The sequence below is a fragment of the Myripristis murdjan genome, chromosome 14 (genome assembly GCF_902150065.1).
Source record: "Myripristis murdjan chromosome 14, fMyrMur1.1, whole genome shotgun sequence".
Classification (NCBI taxonomy): domain Eukaryota; kingdom Metazoa; phylum Chordata; class Actinopteri; order Holocentriformes; family Holocentridae; genus Myripristis; species Myripristis murdjan.
Genome location: NC_043993.1, coordinates 4,011,829 through 4,031,151, shown reverse-complemented (window position 1 = coordinate 4,031,151; position 19,323 = coordinate 4,011,829). Strand labels below are relative to the sequence as shown.

At 41.6% G+C, this 19,323-nt stretch overlaps 1 protein-coding gene across 1 annotated transcript in view; it reads right to left on the bottom strand.

The window, feature by feature from the left end:
- The window catches only part of LOC115371876 (rho GTPase-activating protein 7), a 51,589-nt gene that overhangs the window by 13,720 nt on the left and 18,546 nt on the right, over positions 1-19,323 (bottom strand). The window contains exons 6-12 of the mRNA XM_030069460.1: positions 18,162-18,384; positions 17,396-17,800; positions 16,114-16,481; positions 13,130-13,303; positions 8,870-9,029; positions 7,863-8,061; positions 1,585-1,798 (exon numbers count right to left, since the gene is read on the bottom strand). Coding sequence (XP_029925320.1) covers positions 1,585-1,798; positions 7,863-8,061; positions 8,870-9,029; positions 13,130-13,303; positions 16,114-16,481; positions 17,396-17,800; positions 18,162-18,384 — 1,743 coding nt within the window. The remainder of the gene's footprint in view (positions 1-1,584; positions 1,799-7,862; positions 8,062-8,869; positions 9,030-13,129; positions 13,304-16,113; positions 16,482-17,395; positions 17,801-18,161; positions 18,385-19,323) is intronic.

The following is a 19,323-nucleotide window of genomic DNA, read 5'->3' as shown; positions in this document are numbered from 1 at the left end:
CAAGGACTTTTTATAAGTTTTGTTTTTGTATGCTTGCACATGTATGTATGGCTGGATATGGTGTTTACATGAGCCTTTATAAATATGTGGACATGTTTGTGCTGGCAGATGGCAAGTAAATGCATTTGTAGCACTGTAAACACATGGGAGGTCTGTGAGAATGTGTACATCCATATTGCGCAAATTTGCTAATACAGGTCTGTGGATGCGTGTGTGTGTGTGTGTGTGTGTGTGTGTGTGTGTGTGGGAGTGTATGTTGTAGCCTCACCAGCCACTGAGAGTTGAACTCCGATAAGCACCTTAAGAAAATGATGGGAATGAGTGACATAAGTGCTGCCAGTCGGCGGCTAACAACAGGTATTATACTGTTTGTGTTGACCTGCAGTGTTTTTAACATCTTACTGCCCAGGCACTGCAGATGTAAATGAGCTACATAGCTAACTCTGGCCCAACAGGTGGCCCCTGTTTAAAAAAAAAAAAAAAAAAAGAAGAAACTAAACTGTATCCTCATAATAAAATCTAAAGAAATCGTAATAATAATAATAGTATTTTCACCCTCAAAACCTCTCACATCTGCCTTTTCCTCTCCTCTCTTGCCACACTGTGGTTTGTTTTTTCTCCTTACTTTGTCTTCTCCATTTCTCTTTCCCAATCACTCTCTTTTCCCAGCTCTTTCCTCTCTCATTCTCAATTTTCTCCCTGCCAAGCATCTCAGGAAAAAAAAAAAAAAGAAACAAGCTGATGAATTGTGGAATGTATCTTTCATTATCAGGGTGAAATGAGGGCCAGATGGGAGATTGGTCAAGGTTATGTAATGTGCTGTGTATGTAAACGGTGCTGACAGCTTTTCATTACGGCGCAGGAAAGAAGAGGGAGAGAACAAATCCTGGCTGGACAGCAGCCAGTCTTGATGTAATCTGTGGGAACGGAGCGCGCTGGAAACTCGACACCTAATGAAGCAACACCAAGTGGAGGAAAAACATGTTACCAGTGCATCTAAACACTAACCTGCAGTGGGACACACACACATTTAGACACACACATGGAATGAACATTCACATAAAAAAACCTGTAGAACCATTTTAGAAGCACTGCACAGCCAGGCACAGTCTCCGCAAAATCCATACAGAGATGTACCGTACTTAAATGCAAAAAATAAAAAAATAAAAATGAAATGCAAAAATAAATAAATAAATAATAAAAAAATAAAAATGAAATGCAAAAAAAAAAAAAAAAAAAAAAAACCTTAGAGCTGGATAGTCCATTGATGTTTCCCAAATTTCTTTGCACATTAAGGATTTTGTCAGCAAAATCGACTATATTAAAGCCTATTTATTTGAGTTTTTTTTTTTTTTTAATGTAAAAACAGCCCTACATACTAAATAAAACATAAAAACTAGTGTATCTAGTATGAACCAATGAGCGTATTAAAAAAGGAAAATTTATACTGTTAGCTACGTCACATTTGATATTTTTGTTTATGGAAATTAACTGTTGGATCTATGGTGATGGGCTGTTTCGGTTTGGTTTATGTTGGTGTTGCTCCAACATCCCTGCTGCCTGAGGAAGGATGAGCTGGCTCACCTGGGAGCGTTGGCGTCCCTCTTCAGGGTGTTGAGGTGGAAGAGCGACGGTGCCAGGCAGACGGCGATGTTGGTGGGGGTCATCTGGTTCTCGTCCACGCAGGCGACGACGTCGCGCAGGAAGAAGAGCAGGGTCCGCAGCGCCTCCCTGTTCTCGTCAGGGAGCAGCAAGATGGCCGCCTGAGCCGCCACCAGCTGCTGGTCTTTGGGGAAATCTGCACACAGAAAAACAACAGGTTCATATTTTTATTTTTTGTGGTGTAGATTGCTACACCACAAAGTGTGTAGCAGTGTTTCTGTAAACTTGTGGGCCTGTAAAACCCTTTGAGACTGAAAAGAAACTTGAGCTTGAACTATTTCGTTGAAAACACCAGCAAAGTACCTCCTCTGGCATCAACATCAGCACTAAAACTGTGCGCCAGGAGCTTCATGGCATGAGTTTCCATGGCCAAGCAGCTGCACACAAGTCTTACATCACCAAGCACAACACCAAGCGTCAGATGGAGCAGTGTAAAGCACGTCGCCACTGGACTCTGGAGTGGTGGAAACGTGTTCTGTGGAGCGACCAATCACGCTTCTCTATCTGGCGGTCTGATGTGGGACCAGTTTGGGGAAGGAAGGCCCTTTTCTGTCTAGAAAGCCTCCCAGAAGAGTGGAAGCTGTTCTAGCTGCAAAGTGGGACCAACTCCATAATAATGCCTATGGATTTAGAATGGGATGTTATAAAAGCTCCTGTAAGTGTGATGTGTAGGTGGTCCAAAACTTTTATCCATATAGTGTAAATGAAGTTTGCCAGTTTGTCGCTGTGTGATGTTAAGTACTTATTATTCTAAAAGTACAGAGAACAGTTTTCTTTCTTTCTTTTCTCTTACCTTGATAATCATTCTTGCAAGAAATGAATTAAGTCTAATTCGAGTCTAAGCCTTGGATTAAATAATGTGATGACAGGCATCATACACAAAGGTAATAAGCTTTCATAAGTAACTTCACAGTGAGTTTTGCCAGCCATCGTCATGTAGGAGTCGGTGCTGGATTTAACCAGCTGAACTTTACTGAGAGCACATTGCTGACAATGTGTCGAGCGGAATGAAAAAAAAGTTTTTCTGTTGTGTTTTCCCTGCCCGCATATGGTCATCACATCACATCTGCCTCTCACACACAGAAACCTGAGTCACGCTGCCCTGATCATGGGAGCTCTTTCGCAGTGCAGGAACTCAGTGGGAGTGCTGAGGAAGAGTGTTGTCACACCAGAATAAAAAACACAAAGGCCAAAAGGATCGGGATGAGATCTGATAGTTGCACAAACAGTTCCCCGCAACAACATGAGACAGGAGAAATCCACTGAAGAAGAGTGGCGGGCCACACCGCTTCAGCTGGAACAAACAGTCGACTACTTGATTAGTCAGCTGCCAGAAGAGAAATAAAAACGCTAAAAACATTTGCTGATTCCAGCTTCGCTACTACAGCGCTAATGTGTTACTTTTCTCCATTCGTATGATTCTAAACTTAATACTTTGGGTTTTTCGGCTGCTGGTCAGAAGCACTTTGAAGAATCACTTTGCCGCCCGACTCATGACTGTTGTTTTAATGGAGAATTTCCGTCTCTTAAGGTCTAATTTTTGCAGCGGCAGGAGGGGAAAATTGTGACCACAAGGTTGCTGGTTTGAATCCCAAGACTGCCTGGAAAAATATGAGCATTAAAAATGAAAGAGAAACAAACTGTGCCCTCCTCAACGCCCTCGGCCGCGCCGCCCGCCCCCTGCTGCTGTGAAACCATATCAGTGTTGCTGAAGGAGCGCACACAAGCTTTTCCTGGACTCCTCTGTCTCAGTTCCATTAGAGCTGCTTTCAGTGGAGAGTTTTAGTGTGAGGATTGTTAATTCTGGTGAGAAATAGTGGCTTGCACACTGTAATTGTCCCCATGGTGTATATTTATTGAACCTGCATTTGATATTTCAAACACTAGCCCTTCCAAAAAAAAATACTGTAATTATTATAATAACAAATAATTTCAGAAGTCTTTTTGTTTGTATCTCCCGTGTGCAAATTAATAATTTGCATCTCTTTTACATTTCTGGATTCAATTTGTTACTTTTTAAATCACTTTGCTTCCAGGATTTCTCATTACACATAAACAAAGAAACTGCACTACATCAGACTGTATTGGTGGATCCATTCATTTGAGGTCAAATTTACAAACTATTAAAACCCTGGTGAATGTCTACTGTCTTTCTTTCTTTCTTTCTTTCTTTCTTTCTGTCAAAATTAGAGAAAAAATATACCTAAAAGTCATTATTAAATGTCAACCATGTACAGTAATTGTGCAGCAGATTTCTTTAGTAATTTTTTCTTTGGTAATTGTGCAGCTTGCAGGACACACTAGCCACATTATGTGGGGGTCAAAAGTCTTGAGATCTGGAAAATCTGATTCAATAAGTTTCTTGTGAATTGCTTCTATGTGCATTGAGCTTGAATAACATGTATTTCAGCTGACAGAGATTAAGAGGTGATAATATGTTTGTGTTGTCAGTATAGAGACATCATGTGTCAAAAATATATATATATATATATATATTTTTTTTAGCAAGGATTTTGTGGTTAATAATTAATTTAGAGGTATACAACAACAAAGATAAGGGAAAGGTGGTATTTGTATAGCCAGGAGCAATCCGTGAAAAAAAAAAAAAAAAAAAAAAACTGACAGCACCTCCAAACTTGCTGACTCAAGCAAAACAAATGCAGGCTAACTGGAGACAGAAGAGAAGGAGAGACAGACAGAAAAAGAAAGACAGAGAGAGAGAGAGAGAGTTAGAGGATTCAGACAAAATGTGGAAAATTGTTGTGAGGCAGTGCAAGAGGCAACTTGGCTCTAGGCAGAGTTTTGTGAACACCGGTGAGAAGTTCACCTACCACCATAAAGCAAGCACCAATCGGCTTTAAGCAGTACTCAGCACAGCCACCTGTAGATGTCTGTCCCACTGGGCTTTGTCAGCTAACACTGACAGATAACATCTGCTCAGTTTAGAGCAGTGAGACTCCCCAAGGAACACGAGTGTGCTGGCTGCCGAGCCCGGTGCAAAACTATTAAAGTACAGGTGTGACAGAATACACAGGAGTCTGGTAGCCCTGCTTGTGGTCTGTATGAGACTCCCAAGTGGTTGTCTGGGCTTTCTGAACAAGTTTGACTGCAAGAAGTTACCATGAAGACTATTTCATGTGTTACAGAAGCATTTCCACTAGCAAGTTCCCAGAACCTGATTTAGTCCCTGTTTGGGAGGTGATATTACAATCTGACTTCCAGGAACTTGTAGGAGGAGCTACCGGGCCTGTTGCCTTGATTGGTCTAAACGGTGACTTGCCAACAAATATGTGCTGTGAGAGCAGGGTTGCCAGGTGTACGATAATTATCGTATTTGTACGATAATTTGGCCCTCTGTACGATGTACGATCAATAATCCCCAAAAAGGCCAAATGTACGATAATTTGACCATTTCAAATTATTGCCTGCCGCAACTATCTGTCGGAGAGTTTTTTTTTTTTTTTTTTTTTTTTTTTTTAACCCTGAAGGCATCTATCCCCATGTGACATGTTTCCAGCCAATCGTGCTTTGCTTTTAGTTCCCTCGTCCTTGCACAGGTGTACGATCATTTCCCTCAAAATACAATAATTTTGAGTCTCTGGTACGATAATCCTACATTTCCCACCTGGCAACACTGTGTGAGAGCTGCAGCACAAAGCAGCCAGCCAAAAACAAACAGCAAAACAATGCAAACTGCAAGTTGTACTAACATGTGCAAACCCTGATCAGTATTTGGGGAGTATCTACAGGGCCCTGGATGTCCTGTGTGAACAGCATACTCAACAGAGTGCTGATGCTGTCCCGGGCAGTGAGCGGGACGTGACTGGAAAACAGGCTCCTCACAGCGGCTACTGCAGCAGCAAGTGGCCAGGGGGGGGTGGCTTTTCTCCGGCAGGCAGAGCAGGGCAAATCTGTCTGCTGCTCGGTGCAACATTTAAATGCAACTGAATCAGCTTTCATCAGCTTTATACAGACATAATTTCAGCAACTATTGTGTATTATTTCCTCATGATCACAACCATCAATCTGTTTACAGTAGAACAGAGGGGTAGGCAACCATGAGCTATGGAGGCCAAGACTTTTATCCCAACCAAACACTACAGCAGGTGATCTCACTGATTGGTTCCTAGTCTCTGCTTGAAGGTGAGCTAATCAGTGAAATCACCTGGTGTTGAGTTTGATTGGAATAAAAACCTGCAGTCTCTTGGCCTTCCGTAGCACACAGTTGCTTATATTGAATATTGAATATACAGGGTGACCCAAAAAAAAAACGGGAATTTTTGAAGTGCGTATTGGCAGACATGAGCAAGTGGCAGCACAATTTTAAAAAAATGAAAATTCCATCATTGTTTCTTAAATGGCATGTTTTCAGGTTTCAATTACTATGAATAAAATATTTTTCTTCCATCACTCTTGGTTTTATTGGATTGTTAAAAAGTTCCCGTTTTTTTGGGTCACCCTGTATATGTCTTCACCATAATAAAGGTCGATGAGGCTTATGGCCGCTATAGTATTTAGTGCCATTTGACAAGCCAAACCGAAGGAGAAACAAAATTTAAACAGAGCTGAAACACCCTGTAGTTCAAGTTCAAGTCTGAATTATTTAGAGCCCTCAGCGACAGTGACGCTCTCACAGGGCTTTGCAGGCCATAGAAAACAAAAACTACACCTGACCTAAACCGTCATAGTGGTGATCAGCAGGTGTGGGAAAACTAGAAGAAATCTTAGCAGTTAGGTACGATTTATTCACTCAGGAGACTGTCATGACTCGGTGTTGGGTAATATTGCAGGTACAGCTCAAAGAAACAGAGTATATACACATGCACATACACACCTCCACATGTCCAGGAGAGGATGATCCATAGGGTTATGGAGAAAGACTCGCAACATTAATGTCAATGTTTGCGCTACCAAAACAGTCAGATCAAGCCATTGGTTTGTGCACACATTAAAAATAACTAGTGTTATATGGTTTCATGATCAGCCTGTATCAGTGATATAGTAATATCACTTCACTGCTAACTTCACCTGTCATTGTTCTATTTGCTGTCCAATGGATGAGCCTTATTCTAGTCTTTTCTGATAGGTTTCACATTGCAAGGTAATATTAAAAAGTGCTTGGAACACACTTTTGTGTTGGATGTAATCTGTAAGAGCATTATACAGAAATCTGTGTTCCAGTGAGCACAGGGTTTTTTCCGCCAAATTGGGCTACTTTTTAAGTGTTGCCGCGGGTAACAAATTTTGTCCACGGGTTGGGCTTGGGCAGACATGAATAAAGATTCATATTTTGAATGACCAATGTTTATACCCAAATCCTGTCAAACTGACTCCGGGCCAGATGAGAATATAAACTCTCCACATATGTCACATGCTCCATAGACAAATAATATGCCAATGCTGTGTGAGGCCACTCAGCACATGTCCAATCACATCATCAGCACCACTCGCGCCCAGTGCCTGTCAGCTGAAGTAAGGTATCCCATATTATATTTTAAGTTCTGATATACTGTAAATGAAATAGGTGAAAGAACTGTTTCGGGAAATTGCCTTTAATGTTTATGGTGTTATTTTATAGATGTTATAGTGCATTTTGCAATTATAGCAATGCTGTTGGACTTTAAAAGCAACATATATGGATTTTTATGGGCATATTTTGAGTTCTGGTATTGGGCTGATTTTTGGGCCCTTTTTATACCCGGTTGGGCAGGTTTTGGGCTGGTTTTGAGTTGCTGTTTGGCTGCTTTTGTCTCACAGACCTGGCAACCCTGAGTGAGCAGAACGTCACATAACGTTACTGAGTTTACCAGACCTTTTCTGAGGTTGGCTGAAAACACAGTAACTTTACACTGCAAGCTTGATCACAGCCAGTGGTTTGGTTCCAGGCTTTAATAAATGTTTGTCAATATTTCCAAATTAATTTACGCCTTTCCTATCATACAACAGATGGTCATATTCCCTACATTTAAACGATGCAGCCTGGAACACAGCAGCACCACATGATAACTGCATTTGAGCTTCCCACCCTGAGCATGACGTCAGAGGAAGATGGCCGCCATGCGAATATGGTCTACATGGAAGACGCTCGTGGAACCTGTGGCTCCGCCCACTTTGCAGCACCACTAAGCTCATTTAGAGTAAAGCAAAAGGTTTTGTGGTGTGTGCACCTCCCCTGGCCTGACTGTGACACCAACACTCACACTGGTAGATGTGCAGGAAGGACTCGCACAGCCGGCTGGTGAAGATGGGTTCGGGCAGGTCTCTGAAGTACTGCTTCACCATGTCGGCCACGTCGAACGCAGACTGGCTGTCGTAGGAGACGCCGTCTGGATCCGCCTCCACCAGCTCGCGCAGGTACTGGATGCGAGACTTCACCCCCGACTTCCGGAAAAGACCCACCTGAGAGGGCAGGACAGGGGAGTCAGTTTGTACTCAGGACTGTCATGCTGAGGAGGTGGAGGAGCAATCAACTCAAGAAGTATTTAAAGCAAAATATTTAGGAAATAATGGATTATTTGAATAGAAATGATTTTAATACTTTTCAAATAAGAATACAAAATTGTAGAAAAATGCTATTAATATGTTGTAAATTTGAATCACTGTGTTCTCATTCATAGATTCTTTCTCTGTTTTGTGTAAGTAAAAAGTGGTATTACACTGCAAAAACTCAAAATCTTACCAAGAATATTTGTCTTATTTCAAGTCAAAAATGTCTTATTACTAGTCAAAATATCTCATTACGCTTAAAATAAGACATGATCACCTCAGAAGTAACTTGTTTTTAGACAATTGTCTCTTGTTTCAAGTGAAAGTTTGCTTGTTTCATTGGCAAAATTTGTTTCTTGTTTCTAGCTAATTTTCACTTATTTCAAGTGAATTTTCACTTTTTCCCCTGGCAAATTTTGCCAATGAAACAAGCAAATTTTCACTTGTTTCAATTTTCACTTGAAACAAGTGAAAATTGTCTAAAAACAATTTACTTTCTGAGGTGATCATGTCTTATTTTAAGTGTAATGAGATATTTTGACTAGAAATAAGACATTTTTGACTTGAAATAAGACAAATAAAAACAATGCAAATTAGTAGTGTTGCCCATTTTGACTGCATACTGAAGCCACAGTGTGCTGCTGCTGTAACAAGCCAGTCCACAAGCCTGACAGCACCTCCTAGCTGCCCTACAGCGTGTGGAGATCTTTGGCTTGGTCACCTGGTCCAGACACTCGCTCCTCAGGTAGACCAGAGCTCTGAGGATGCTGGGAGGGAGCGGCTCCCCGCTCTGCTGCACGCTGACCAGGAGGGGAACCCCGAAAACCCGCCGGCCCTTCACCTCCGACGCCTTGGCCTTCCTCAGCGGTTTGGGAACAGTCCTGCAGAGGAGCCGCATGTTGGTTAGATCCTGCAGCCCCACCCCCCGTCACACTTCTCTGGGGGAAATGTTCTGAAAATTAATATATGCTCAGATTTTTTTTTTTTTTTTTTTTTTTTTTTTTAATCGCAGTTGTCATGGGAATTTTGCAATGATTTTTTTTTTTCTAAATGTGCAACTTGAACGCTGTTGGATCTGGCCCCCTTTGAAGGATGAGCCAAATAACAAACACATTTTCTGATTACGTAATTCCCCTGTGATTGCTGAAATCTGTGTGACATTCAAATCAGCCCCTCAGCAAAAGACGAAGTCATGAGGAAATCATTTGAAGTTGATCAAAGGGCAAATGGAGCTTTTTACTTGATGTTACCAAACCAATATCAGCAACCTTTCAACCGCTGATGCTGGTTTCTGTAAGGGGAGCGGTCTGTCCGTTCACTCGTCTGGATGTGGTTGCAAAAGATTCAAAGACGTGGCTGTTTTTTTGGGGACTTTTTTTTCTTCTGGGAGGCCAGAATGCTTTATAGTTTCTGATGTTTTGTACCAGTCATGTTAAAAAGAAAATCTAAGGTATGCCAAGTCAGTTAAGTAGCCTTTATCTACTTGGCCAGTGCTAACAGTGAGTGGAAAACAGCCCAAAAATGCATTTCAGCCCTGAAGCCTTCATGAGGGTTAAGAGGAAAAATGCTATCACATACACACTCCTTCTGCTTTCAGGCTTTTTTTTTTTTTACCCATGAGTTTTTCTTTTCATGTCAGATGCAGGCCTCTTTAAACACACTGGCGGTTTTGAGGGAAAAGCCTTCGAGCCCCACAGCCATCTCGGTCTCCAGCTAATTGCTGTGTTTTTAATCACCAAGTTGTCTTTTTGGCATCAGTAATTAAATTATTCAAATGATGAGACTTTAACTAATTGCTTAGACTGTAAGCCATCAATTTGAACATTTTTTAAGTGCCTGTGTATGTGTGTATGTGAGTGTGTATCTCTCTGTACTGTATGTAAGTGGGTGTATTGCCAAAAGCCAAGGGTCAATTGAAGTGAGGACCATTTAGTCTAAACTGACTAGAAATTTGGCCGTGCACAACTACATTCATGTGCATGTGCATGTGCATGCATTATGTATATGCATCTGTAGTTGTGTGCAGATATATAGTCCAGTCATTTTAGGCCAAAATTGGGGTCAACCTAGGACAAATTGCAAGAGAAGCAAACTCAACTGATTTTGTATCCTCAGTTTGTCCTGAGTGAGGGAAAAAAAGTCCCAAGAAATCCCATTGGTGGAAAGTTTTGAAAATCACCTATTTATGACCACATATTACCAAAAAACACTGTTTTTACCACACAGGGGAAAGGGATCAAAATTTTACTTTCAGATATCACTATAAAAATTCACAAGTTGATTACACACACAAAGACAAGAAAAAAAGTCAATGACAAGTTCTTTGAATTATTCTGTTTTCACATGCATATCACACATTATCTGATTTGATATGTGCTAATAAGGAATATAAGGAATAAATGCCAGAAGAGACATTTAAACAGTGAATTAAAAGGTTACTATATATATAGTAACCTTGAATTAAAGGTTACTATATAACAGTGAATTAAAAGGTTACTATATATATAGTAACCTTTTAATTCACTGTTTAAATATCTGTTCTGGCATTTATTCCTTATATTCCATATTCCTTATTCCTTATATAAAATGACTGGACTAATACACACTTTCATCTTTTAATTGCTCCTCAGGAAAGCACATTGAGATGAATTCTGGATGTGAAATATGCCTTACAACAAAAACTGAATTGACTGACTGACTGACTGTTTGACTAACTGATTTTTCTGCATGTATCAGTGAGCGGCCGGCAGACAGAGCCTGCAAGCCAGTCACACAGACCAAGGTCGGCTGGTAGCTGTAGCGCAACAGAGCATTACAGCATTACAGCATTTCTCTTTATTTTTTTAATTCTAGCCAGCGTGGCGGTGTTTCGGAGTGCTCTTCCACCGTTTCCACCGTCCCGTTCAGCTCCTGCACCGTCCAATTAACATCCTCCCTGCTTTCCATTAGCCCAGTGCCGCTCTGCTGCTGATTGAATATGATCGTCTCACTGTGTGTGCATTTGCATTTGTGTGAGTGAATATAGGAGTCATAGAAGTCTCTCTCACTCTCTCTCTCTCTCTCTCTGCGTGTGTGCATTTTCAGCTGTGTTTTCATACATCCATATACTGTAGTTGTGCCTGTGTGTGTTTCTTCAATATTAACCTCATGCGGATAGAAGCCCATTAAGCATTAAAGTGCTGAGGAGTCAGTGGAGGACGGAAGGTGTGTGTTCCACCAGAGGGAGAACACAATAACCAGCAGCCAGGGTGAGAGACGGAGGCAAAGACTGCAGAACTGCTCTTCCTGAAAAATCATTTACTACTTTATTATATTAAACTTCAACTAAAATTATGCATCTCTGCATTTTTCAGACGCTCTGATTAGTGGGTCTTGTCTCGTTTTGTCTTATTTTGCCATTTCCATTACTGTCACCCACATTATTTTTTTTTCTCACACAAAATAAATTATAGATGCATGGGAGAGATTTATTTCACTTTGTATTGTTTTGGTCATGATGATCTGACATCATTCACGCTAATAAAGCCGTTCTGGAGATAACAAAGAGGAGGGGGTAAAGTGGCGAAGACAAAGAGATGAGCAGAGAGACCCAAGGCCCATTTCTTTTTTTGCGGCGAGCTCCTGTGATTGTTAAAACAAATAGCCCAATTACTCTGCCGCTCTCCAAAAGTCAATTAGCCCACTCCCTCGCCTCCAGCAATCACTTTCACTCCTCTTTCGACGCAAATGGATAATGTCAAAGACGTTATTAATCGTTCCAGCGGGAGTGAGGCGCTTTGAGGAACCTCTGAACCAAAACTGTACCGACAAAAGGAGAGAAAAGAGAGAGTGAGGAAGTTGGTAATGAACAGGATTTTTTTTTTCAAGACGGGGCTTTTGAAAATTCTACATAAAAAGCAGACAAAGGAGAAAAAAAAGCAGGAGGAAAAAAAAAAGAGATGAGGCGTGATTTCCCAGGAGTCCAGAGGCAGGGCGAGGCAGCCGAGTGTCGAGTCCTCAGGCCAGGATGCTCCTTCCTGTTTGCAGGAAGTTCACTTTATTCCTCTTAAAGTATGCTGCTGCTTTGTTTTTGGTGTTATTTTGCGGAGGAGAGCCAAGGTTGTACCTTATCCATGAATAATGAATGAATTTCCAAATATGCAGCCTGCAATATTTACCCTCTCTCCTGCCGGGCTGCCTAACTTCCTTTTGGTGACTGTTTCCTTGACACAGGCGGAGCTCGCACATCCAAACTTTATCCAGGTGGGTACGCAAGAGCAAAGTGTGCAAAAATATCACTGTTGCTTTTTTGTATTTTTATTTTTTTTTGTTTGCTTCTGTTCTTCCTCCTTAGCTTTCCACACCTCTGCTTCACTCTTTCCTCAGCCTCTGCCAAACCCTCCAAATAATCTGCTCTCTCATTGATTTTCTAGGATTGAAATCGATGCGCTTTGTCCCTGATGAAGGCATTTAAGCTGAGGCACACTGGTGGTGAGCCAGTTAAATAAAAGTTTTTCAATCTGTTTCACCACAAAAAAACTTGTGGCTCGGGAATTATTTGAAGGAATTAGTCTCCAGTTGTCCAAGAGCACCTTTTCACCCCATTATGTTTATATTCTTTTGGAAACTCAGTAGCACTTTTTACCCCAATTACTCCAACTTTCTCTTGAAGTTCCCCTTAAGTAGCTTCAAAGTTAGAAAAAAGCATTTTCCCCACATGGTGGGCCAATGTCACACATGTTCTGTATCTGCAGGTTGCAGCACTTCAACTGAAGCTACATCACTTTATATTGAGTGAAATATCCAAACCCAAGAAGCCAGTGTGTGTGCTTGGAGTCACAGCATGCATTTGTAATGACGAATCCACCAGTGGGTCCATCAGGGTTATTACATCACCCTGGATGTGATAATTATGACTCCATTTATGTAACTTGCAGGACAAATGAACAAATAAAGTAACCTCGTCCCCCATCCTTCCTCCCTCCTCCTCCTCTCCTCTTACCAGTTCCAGCCCTGCTTGCTGGATGGAGAGTATCTGTCCATCAGCGCGGTGAGTTTGAGGAGGCAGAGTTTCTGCAGCAGCAGGAACTGGGACACAGACTGGCTCTCCACTCCGGGACAGGTAGGCAGCGAGGGGAGGCTCTGCTCGCTGGACCAGTGCAGCTGCTGGCTCACCCTGTAACACGCAAAATAATGTACACATAACTAAGCATACACACACATGCCCATACACCTATTAACTAGGCCCTGATGTATGGCTGGGCACTGTGATTGAAATAAATATCACAATACTCACAAGAATCTTAGAGATGCATTGATATGAAAATATGAAATCTTGATTATTGTGACCAAATTTATTGCTGTTTTCAATAGTATTGTAAAATTTGCTGGAAATTTTAAATAATTACTAGTATACACTGAAGTCATCTCATCATGTTTTGCATTGAAAGTCACAAAGTAAATGACCAGCACTATGGGCTGTTTGCTCATAAAATGACACAAGCAGTTCAATATGTTCACATACACATGAAAATTAATAATTGTGTCTGACATTTTCAGTAAAAATGGTGTTATTGTCATTGTCATCATCAGATCATCACCACATGATTTTACTGAGAGACGATAAATGATCATTTTTAATCATTTCCCAGCCCTGGACTCATAAAGAAAGCAGGGCCAGAGGCATGAAACATACACATACAAGACCTAATCATATATATAAATATACATAAGGCACATGCACACACACAGCCATACGCATATATTGCACTTGCACTATAAAAAAAACAGATCAATAAGTACATTACACACATAGACGCTCACATATTTAAACAAGACCTTGTAAGGTGACCATGAAGAAGATGCATTGCATTTGTGCAAACACACACACACACACACACACACACACACACACACACAGAGGACGGAGAAACAAGCAGCATCCATCAGCGGACACTGACGGCGTGCCTGCATATGCATTACAGGACAGGCTTCATAACTTTTTACTGCGTTATATCGGAGAACGGCTAAGTGACACCTAACAGATATAAAAGTAGCACTTTAAACAGGCAATCACACCTACACACCATTTGGCGCACACTTCTATCCCGAGAGCCTTATAGCGCCTTGATTGCGTGCGCGTTATGTTTGGGTGATGCCGGAGGGAATAAAGCGCCATAAATGTCATTATTAGCTCGGCGCCGTGCACAGAGACAGAAACGAAGCAACGCTGACAGCTCTGGGACTCTCAGCTTCCAGTCATTTCATCACCGTTTTGTTGCCAAGCAGTTCAGCCAAAACTGTGCACACTGGCTGGATGGAGCTGTTTTTTCTTTAAAACTGCATTGTCCCAGCGATATAGAATATAATCTCTCTCTCTCTCTTTCTCTCTTACTCTCTATCTCTCTCTCTCTGCAAAGCATTTTGGATTATGCAGCTACATGACAAGTGTTTTATCACTATATGTTGTATATGAAGCGAAGGTTACTGCTTTTTAAATGTCACCAAACTATCTGTTGGCGATCCTTCAGTTATTAACTGTAAGTTTCTCTTTTTTTCAAGTTTTCTTTCTCATTGTGGCAATTTTGCATGCTTTACAAATTGTGATTACTTTTACATTTATTCATGTATTTACTTCGTGTATTTACAGCAGCACTGGCTTTGTCATAACCATCAATTATTTATTTATTTATTTTTTTTTAACAATGTCTGCAAAGCACTTTGGCTTGCAAGGCTAACATGAGAAGTGCCATATAAATAAAATTTGATTTGATTTTGATTTGTAATGTTTTCTCAGTGAGGCCAGAGCCTTATCTGGTTATTTGGTGGTTAAATCTTAAATGCAGAGTCGACTCGGGCACCTCAGACAGATCATAATGACAGGGTGGAAAGCAACCAGGGGTCCCTGTATGCAGGAATGGCTCTCTGTACTAGGGAGGGTTGCCGCATACGAGCAGTTGTCATATAGAATACATAATAAGCGAGAGTTTTATGCATTGAAATGGGGGATGTACCTGACTTACATTAATAACTAATAGACTCTTAGGCTTTTGTGGCACAGGCAATTTGTAATAGGACTAGAACATGGGGGATGGGGGGTACTTTTGGTTTGGTTTAGTTGGTACTATTGTGTTATCCTTATGGTGGAGGAGTGTATATTGATTGTTCCTCTTTATGAAAGAAAAAACTTGACAAATATAAATCATAAAAAAAAAAAATGCAGAGTCGACTCATTAAACAAAATGTAGGCCCAGATGAATCTTCTTTTGACATGTTATGGGACCCGTTTTTTTCAGTGTCTTTTCAATCTCTTTAAAATTTCTGTAATTCCATCAACATGTGGGATATATCTCGGAGCATGTGTTACTATATACTAGAGTGAGACACCAAATGGGAAAACTAATGGCAAATATTAAAGAATTCTCACATCACAGATGCAGGTATTGAAGCTACTCAAATAAAATTAGGCTACCATACAACATCTCCAGCAAACCTGTTCTTGCTTTGTTATCATATGCCAAGCATCGAGCATCAGTTCATTTACAGTGAAGTGGAAGTATTTGCATGATCATGTATAGAAAATATAGCAGCCTATAGGAGGAATTTTAAGAGCTTAGCCAAGAAGAGACTGGATGTTTTTTGAGTTTCTGAGAAATATACAGAGCCTGTGTGGCTTTGTTTGTGGACAATTTAATCATTTCACTCAGAGTGAGTATGGTGGGGGTGGGCCCACATGGAGTTTGTGCCCCAGAGCCACATGGTTTTATGATCTGGCCCTTCCTGGGTTGATGCTTGATTCTTACCAAATGCCCAAACCACCACAACTGGCCCCTTTCAATACAGAATGCTGGATACACAGAGGTAAAATGACTAAATTACTACTTTTTTTTCTGCACAGGGTTACCTTGATCGGCTCACCGAGCTTATCTGGCTTTTGTTTAATGCTGGTGGTGTTGATGTCTGCCATCACACACTGGGCTCTCTCACCTGCTTCCCGGTTGTGTTGATCTGGTCTTCAGCTCTTCTCCTTCCACTGAGACCTTCTCGCAGGTCTCTGTGTCCTCCTCGGTCTCCTCCGGACTCTGGACCTCCAGGTGGATGTGACTGGGCGAGGACAGGCAGGGGGAGGCGGCCGAGGACCCCTGAGCAGGGGAGTCCCTGGAGGTAGAAGAGGAGGACGAGGCTGTGGAGGAGGAGGAGGAGGAGGAGGAGGAGGAAGACGAGGAGCCTCTTTGACAGTCGTCCTCTGAGAGGTTTTCGGACCAGGAGGAGACCAGCTGTTGGAGGTTGCTAATCTTTTCCATGACGCTGTCCAGAGCAGCGAACATGTCCTCCTCCGTCACCAGCTGACTCACCTGGGAGATTGAAGGAGGATGGAAAACATTTTTCAGGGCTATATTAAGTTAGCATTCCTCCTTAAAGCCAATACCTTTGCAATGAAGCTCACAAGAAAGCTTAGAGCAAACAACACCTGTTGGTTTGAATAAGGTACAAGTCATGAATTGGAATATCAGCTAAGGATCCTCTTCTTTCTCATCAGGTAATTTGCCTCGGTTCTAGCGAATTTTAGGACTCCTCAACAACCATTTTCTGAGTGTACTTTAATAGAGCTAACCACTTCAATAATATTTCAAGATGACTTTTCCTTTCATCGCAGAAATCATTTTGTCAATGAGGGTGCCAGTTTTCTCCCACTTCAAATATCGAGTGAATTAAAGTAATGAATATGAAAGATGACTGAAGAGTTTCACTTCAAAATGAGATCTCTTCCATCTGATACCTGTACTCACAAAATGACTCAGTAGTATGGAATAGCACTGAAAAATGATCTGTCTAAGGGAGTTTATGCAAGCACGATTAATATCCTCTTTTGAATCACCTGTTCTTAACCTCTCCTCTTGTGGCACCTTCTCGTTTTACATTTCATTTAAGTGAGTAAGATTTTTACTGCTGTATCACAGTAAAAACGATCCTAATATATATGTAAAATATTGATGGGATCGTTGATCACTGCCAATGACTAGTGGCATTTTCAATTGCTTAGTGATGGAATATGGTGCTATGAGAAATCAATCGATGTTTGCTGGACATTTCGGTATCAAAAGCTGAGACGCCTTGGTGTCAGTCCAATGCAGCAAATTACAAAGCAATATTGTGCCTATTACTCTATTAAGATCATCATTATATGTTTCTGTTGGATCCCTGCTCTCATTAGTGAGCTTAATCGTATTTATTGAGTGTGATACTTCTCTTGCAACATGTGACTCACCTCTATCTCCTCACTCGTCCGCTCTGCATCGCTTCCACTTCCGCCGCTGCCGCCTTCGCTCTTAAAGAGCTGCTGGTCGGGCACGTTGTCATAGATGCTGGCCCGGTGGTCCACCTCGGATAGGGGGCCGTGCACGCCGCTGACATCACGGGATGTGGAAGAAGAGGAGTCCAGGTTGTCAGTCGCTGGAGATGGTGCGCTGCGGCGGGAGCTGTGTCGCCCTCGGTACCCATGGAAGCTTCCTGTCCTCCAGTTGATGGAGGTGCTGTCGATGCTAGGGGAGAGGACAGTGTTTTTGTGGGTGAGGGAGGTGGGGAAGGTCCCAGGTTTGTGTCCATGTGGGATCTGGAAGACCAGACAGTCGTGTCTGCTGTTGTTGTTGTTGTTGATCTGGTTCCTGTAGTCCTGGAAGGGCGAAGGGGTGGAGGCACGGAGGTTAAAATAAATCAGGGAAGGAGGAAAGGATGTAAAAATGAAGGATGAATTCATCAACAGGCAACCCATTTCTTTGCACTGTGGATCTTAGCTGTTCTGCTTAATATTACTTAATGTTACTCCATTTTGCAAAGATTTTACAAAGAAAACATGAATATTAAGACAAAAATTGCCCTTAAAATTGCACTTAAAAAAAGAAATAAAATTATTAAATGTACAATGGTTGTACTGGTTTGTAAAAATTAATTTCAGACTTCTAATTTGTCTCAATTTACAACCTTGGCAGGTAACTCAAAAGGTTAATTTTGGATACTGAACATCAGGGACTCACCTCTGTGCCTGTCTGGCTCTGATGGGTCTGGTTGTTGTGGGACGTCCCACCGCCAACCCCCACGCTGCTGTTGGCCCGTTTGCAGTTGCTCCTGACCCGGGTGACGGGGCTGGGCGTGCTGACGGTGCTGCTGCTCTCTGAGGCGCTGTTGCTGCTGCTGCTGCTGACGGTGTGGGGCGACGAGGGCAGCGAAGACGCCTGGCTGCTGGTCCTGTCCTGCAGGCTGGACACACAGGCAGGTGGACACTTTTATCTCTTTTCACTTTGAGTGAGAACAGGATTGAGCAACATGGATCTTTTTCCAGTTTGAAAAAATTACTCGCAGCCCTGAGAACTCCCCCAGATGTACTGCAGCCTAGGTAGCAAACCTGTAGCTGATTAACTTGATTAACTTCTTCACTAATTTCAAGCAGTCGTCACAGTTCTTCCCAAGCAACCCTGTCTCCCAAGAATTAAGTTCCCATACAAATAAACTGCACTCTTAATTCTGATTAGGGGTAAACTTATCTTGTTGCAGATGCTGTTTGTTTCTGATGGATGACAAACACATTTCAACTTATCTTGTATATCATGTCAGGCAGCATTTCAGCCATTTTTTGTTACCTTAGCCACCAAAGGTACTTGGTGAAGATTAGAGAAAGCTTAGCTTTGGGCATAAAAACCACTAAGTTATGATAATGTGACATAACATTTGCTAAAAACACCACTATCGCTTCATACTGGACTCATACTCGCTTTGGTCGCTTTGGTGAAAGACGTCTGTTTGACCTGTGCAGCACCACACCCGCCTTGAAAGTAAGGGATTACAAACTCTATTGTGATATGTAATTTACTTTATTGTAAATTACTGTGCAGCACTTTGAAAAACTTTTTATGTTTTCAAAATGTGCTATATAAGTAAAGTAGATTGGATTGGATTGGATGTTACAAGAAGTATGATAAGTCATTTTTAGGAGACAGTGCTGACGCTGCTAACTAATTTGCTAAATGTTGGGTCTTTCTTGAGCTCTAACTTATGTTTTGAATGAATCCTTCATATAAAGTTGATACAAGGGGTGTAAAGATTTTGTATGGAAACCGAAAACTGAGACATCGCGGCTGAACTTTATAGAGAACAGTGCTTTTTCTTCTTTTATGTGATTTTTTTTTTTAAATTGTGATG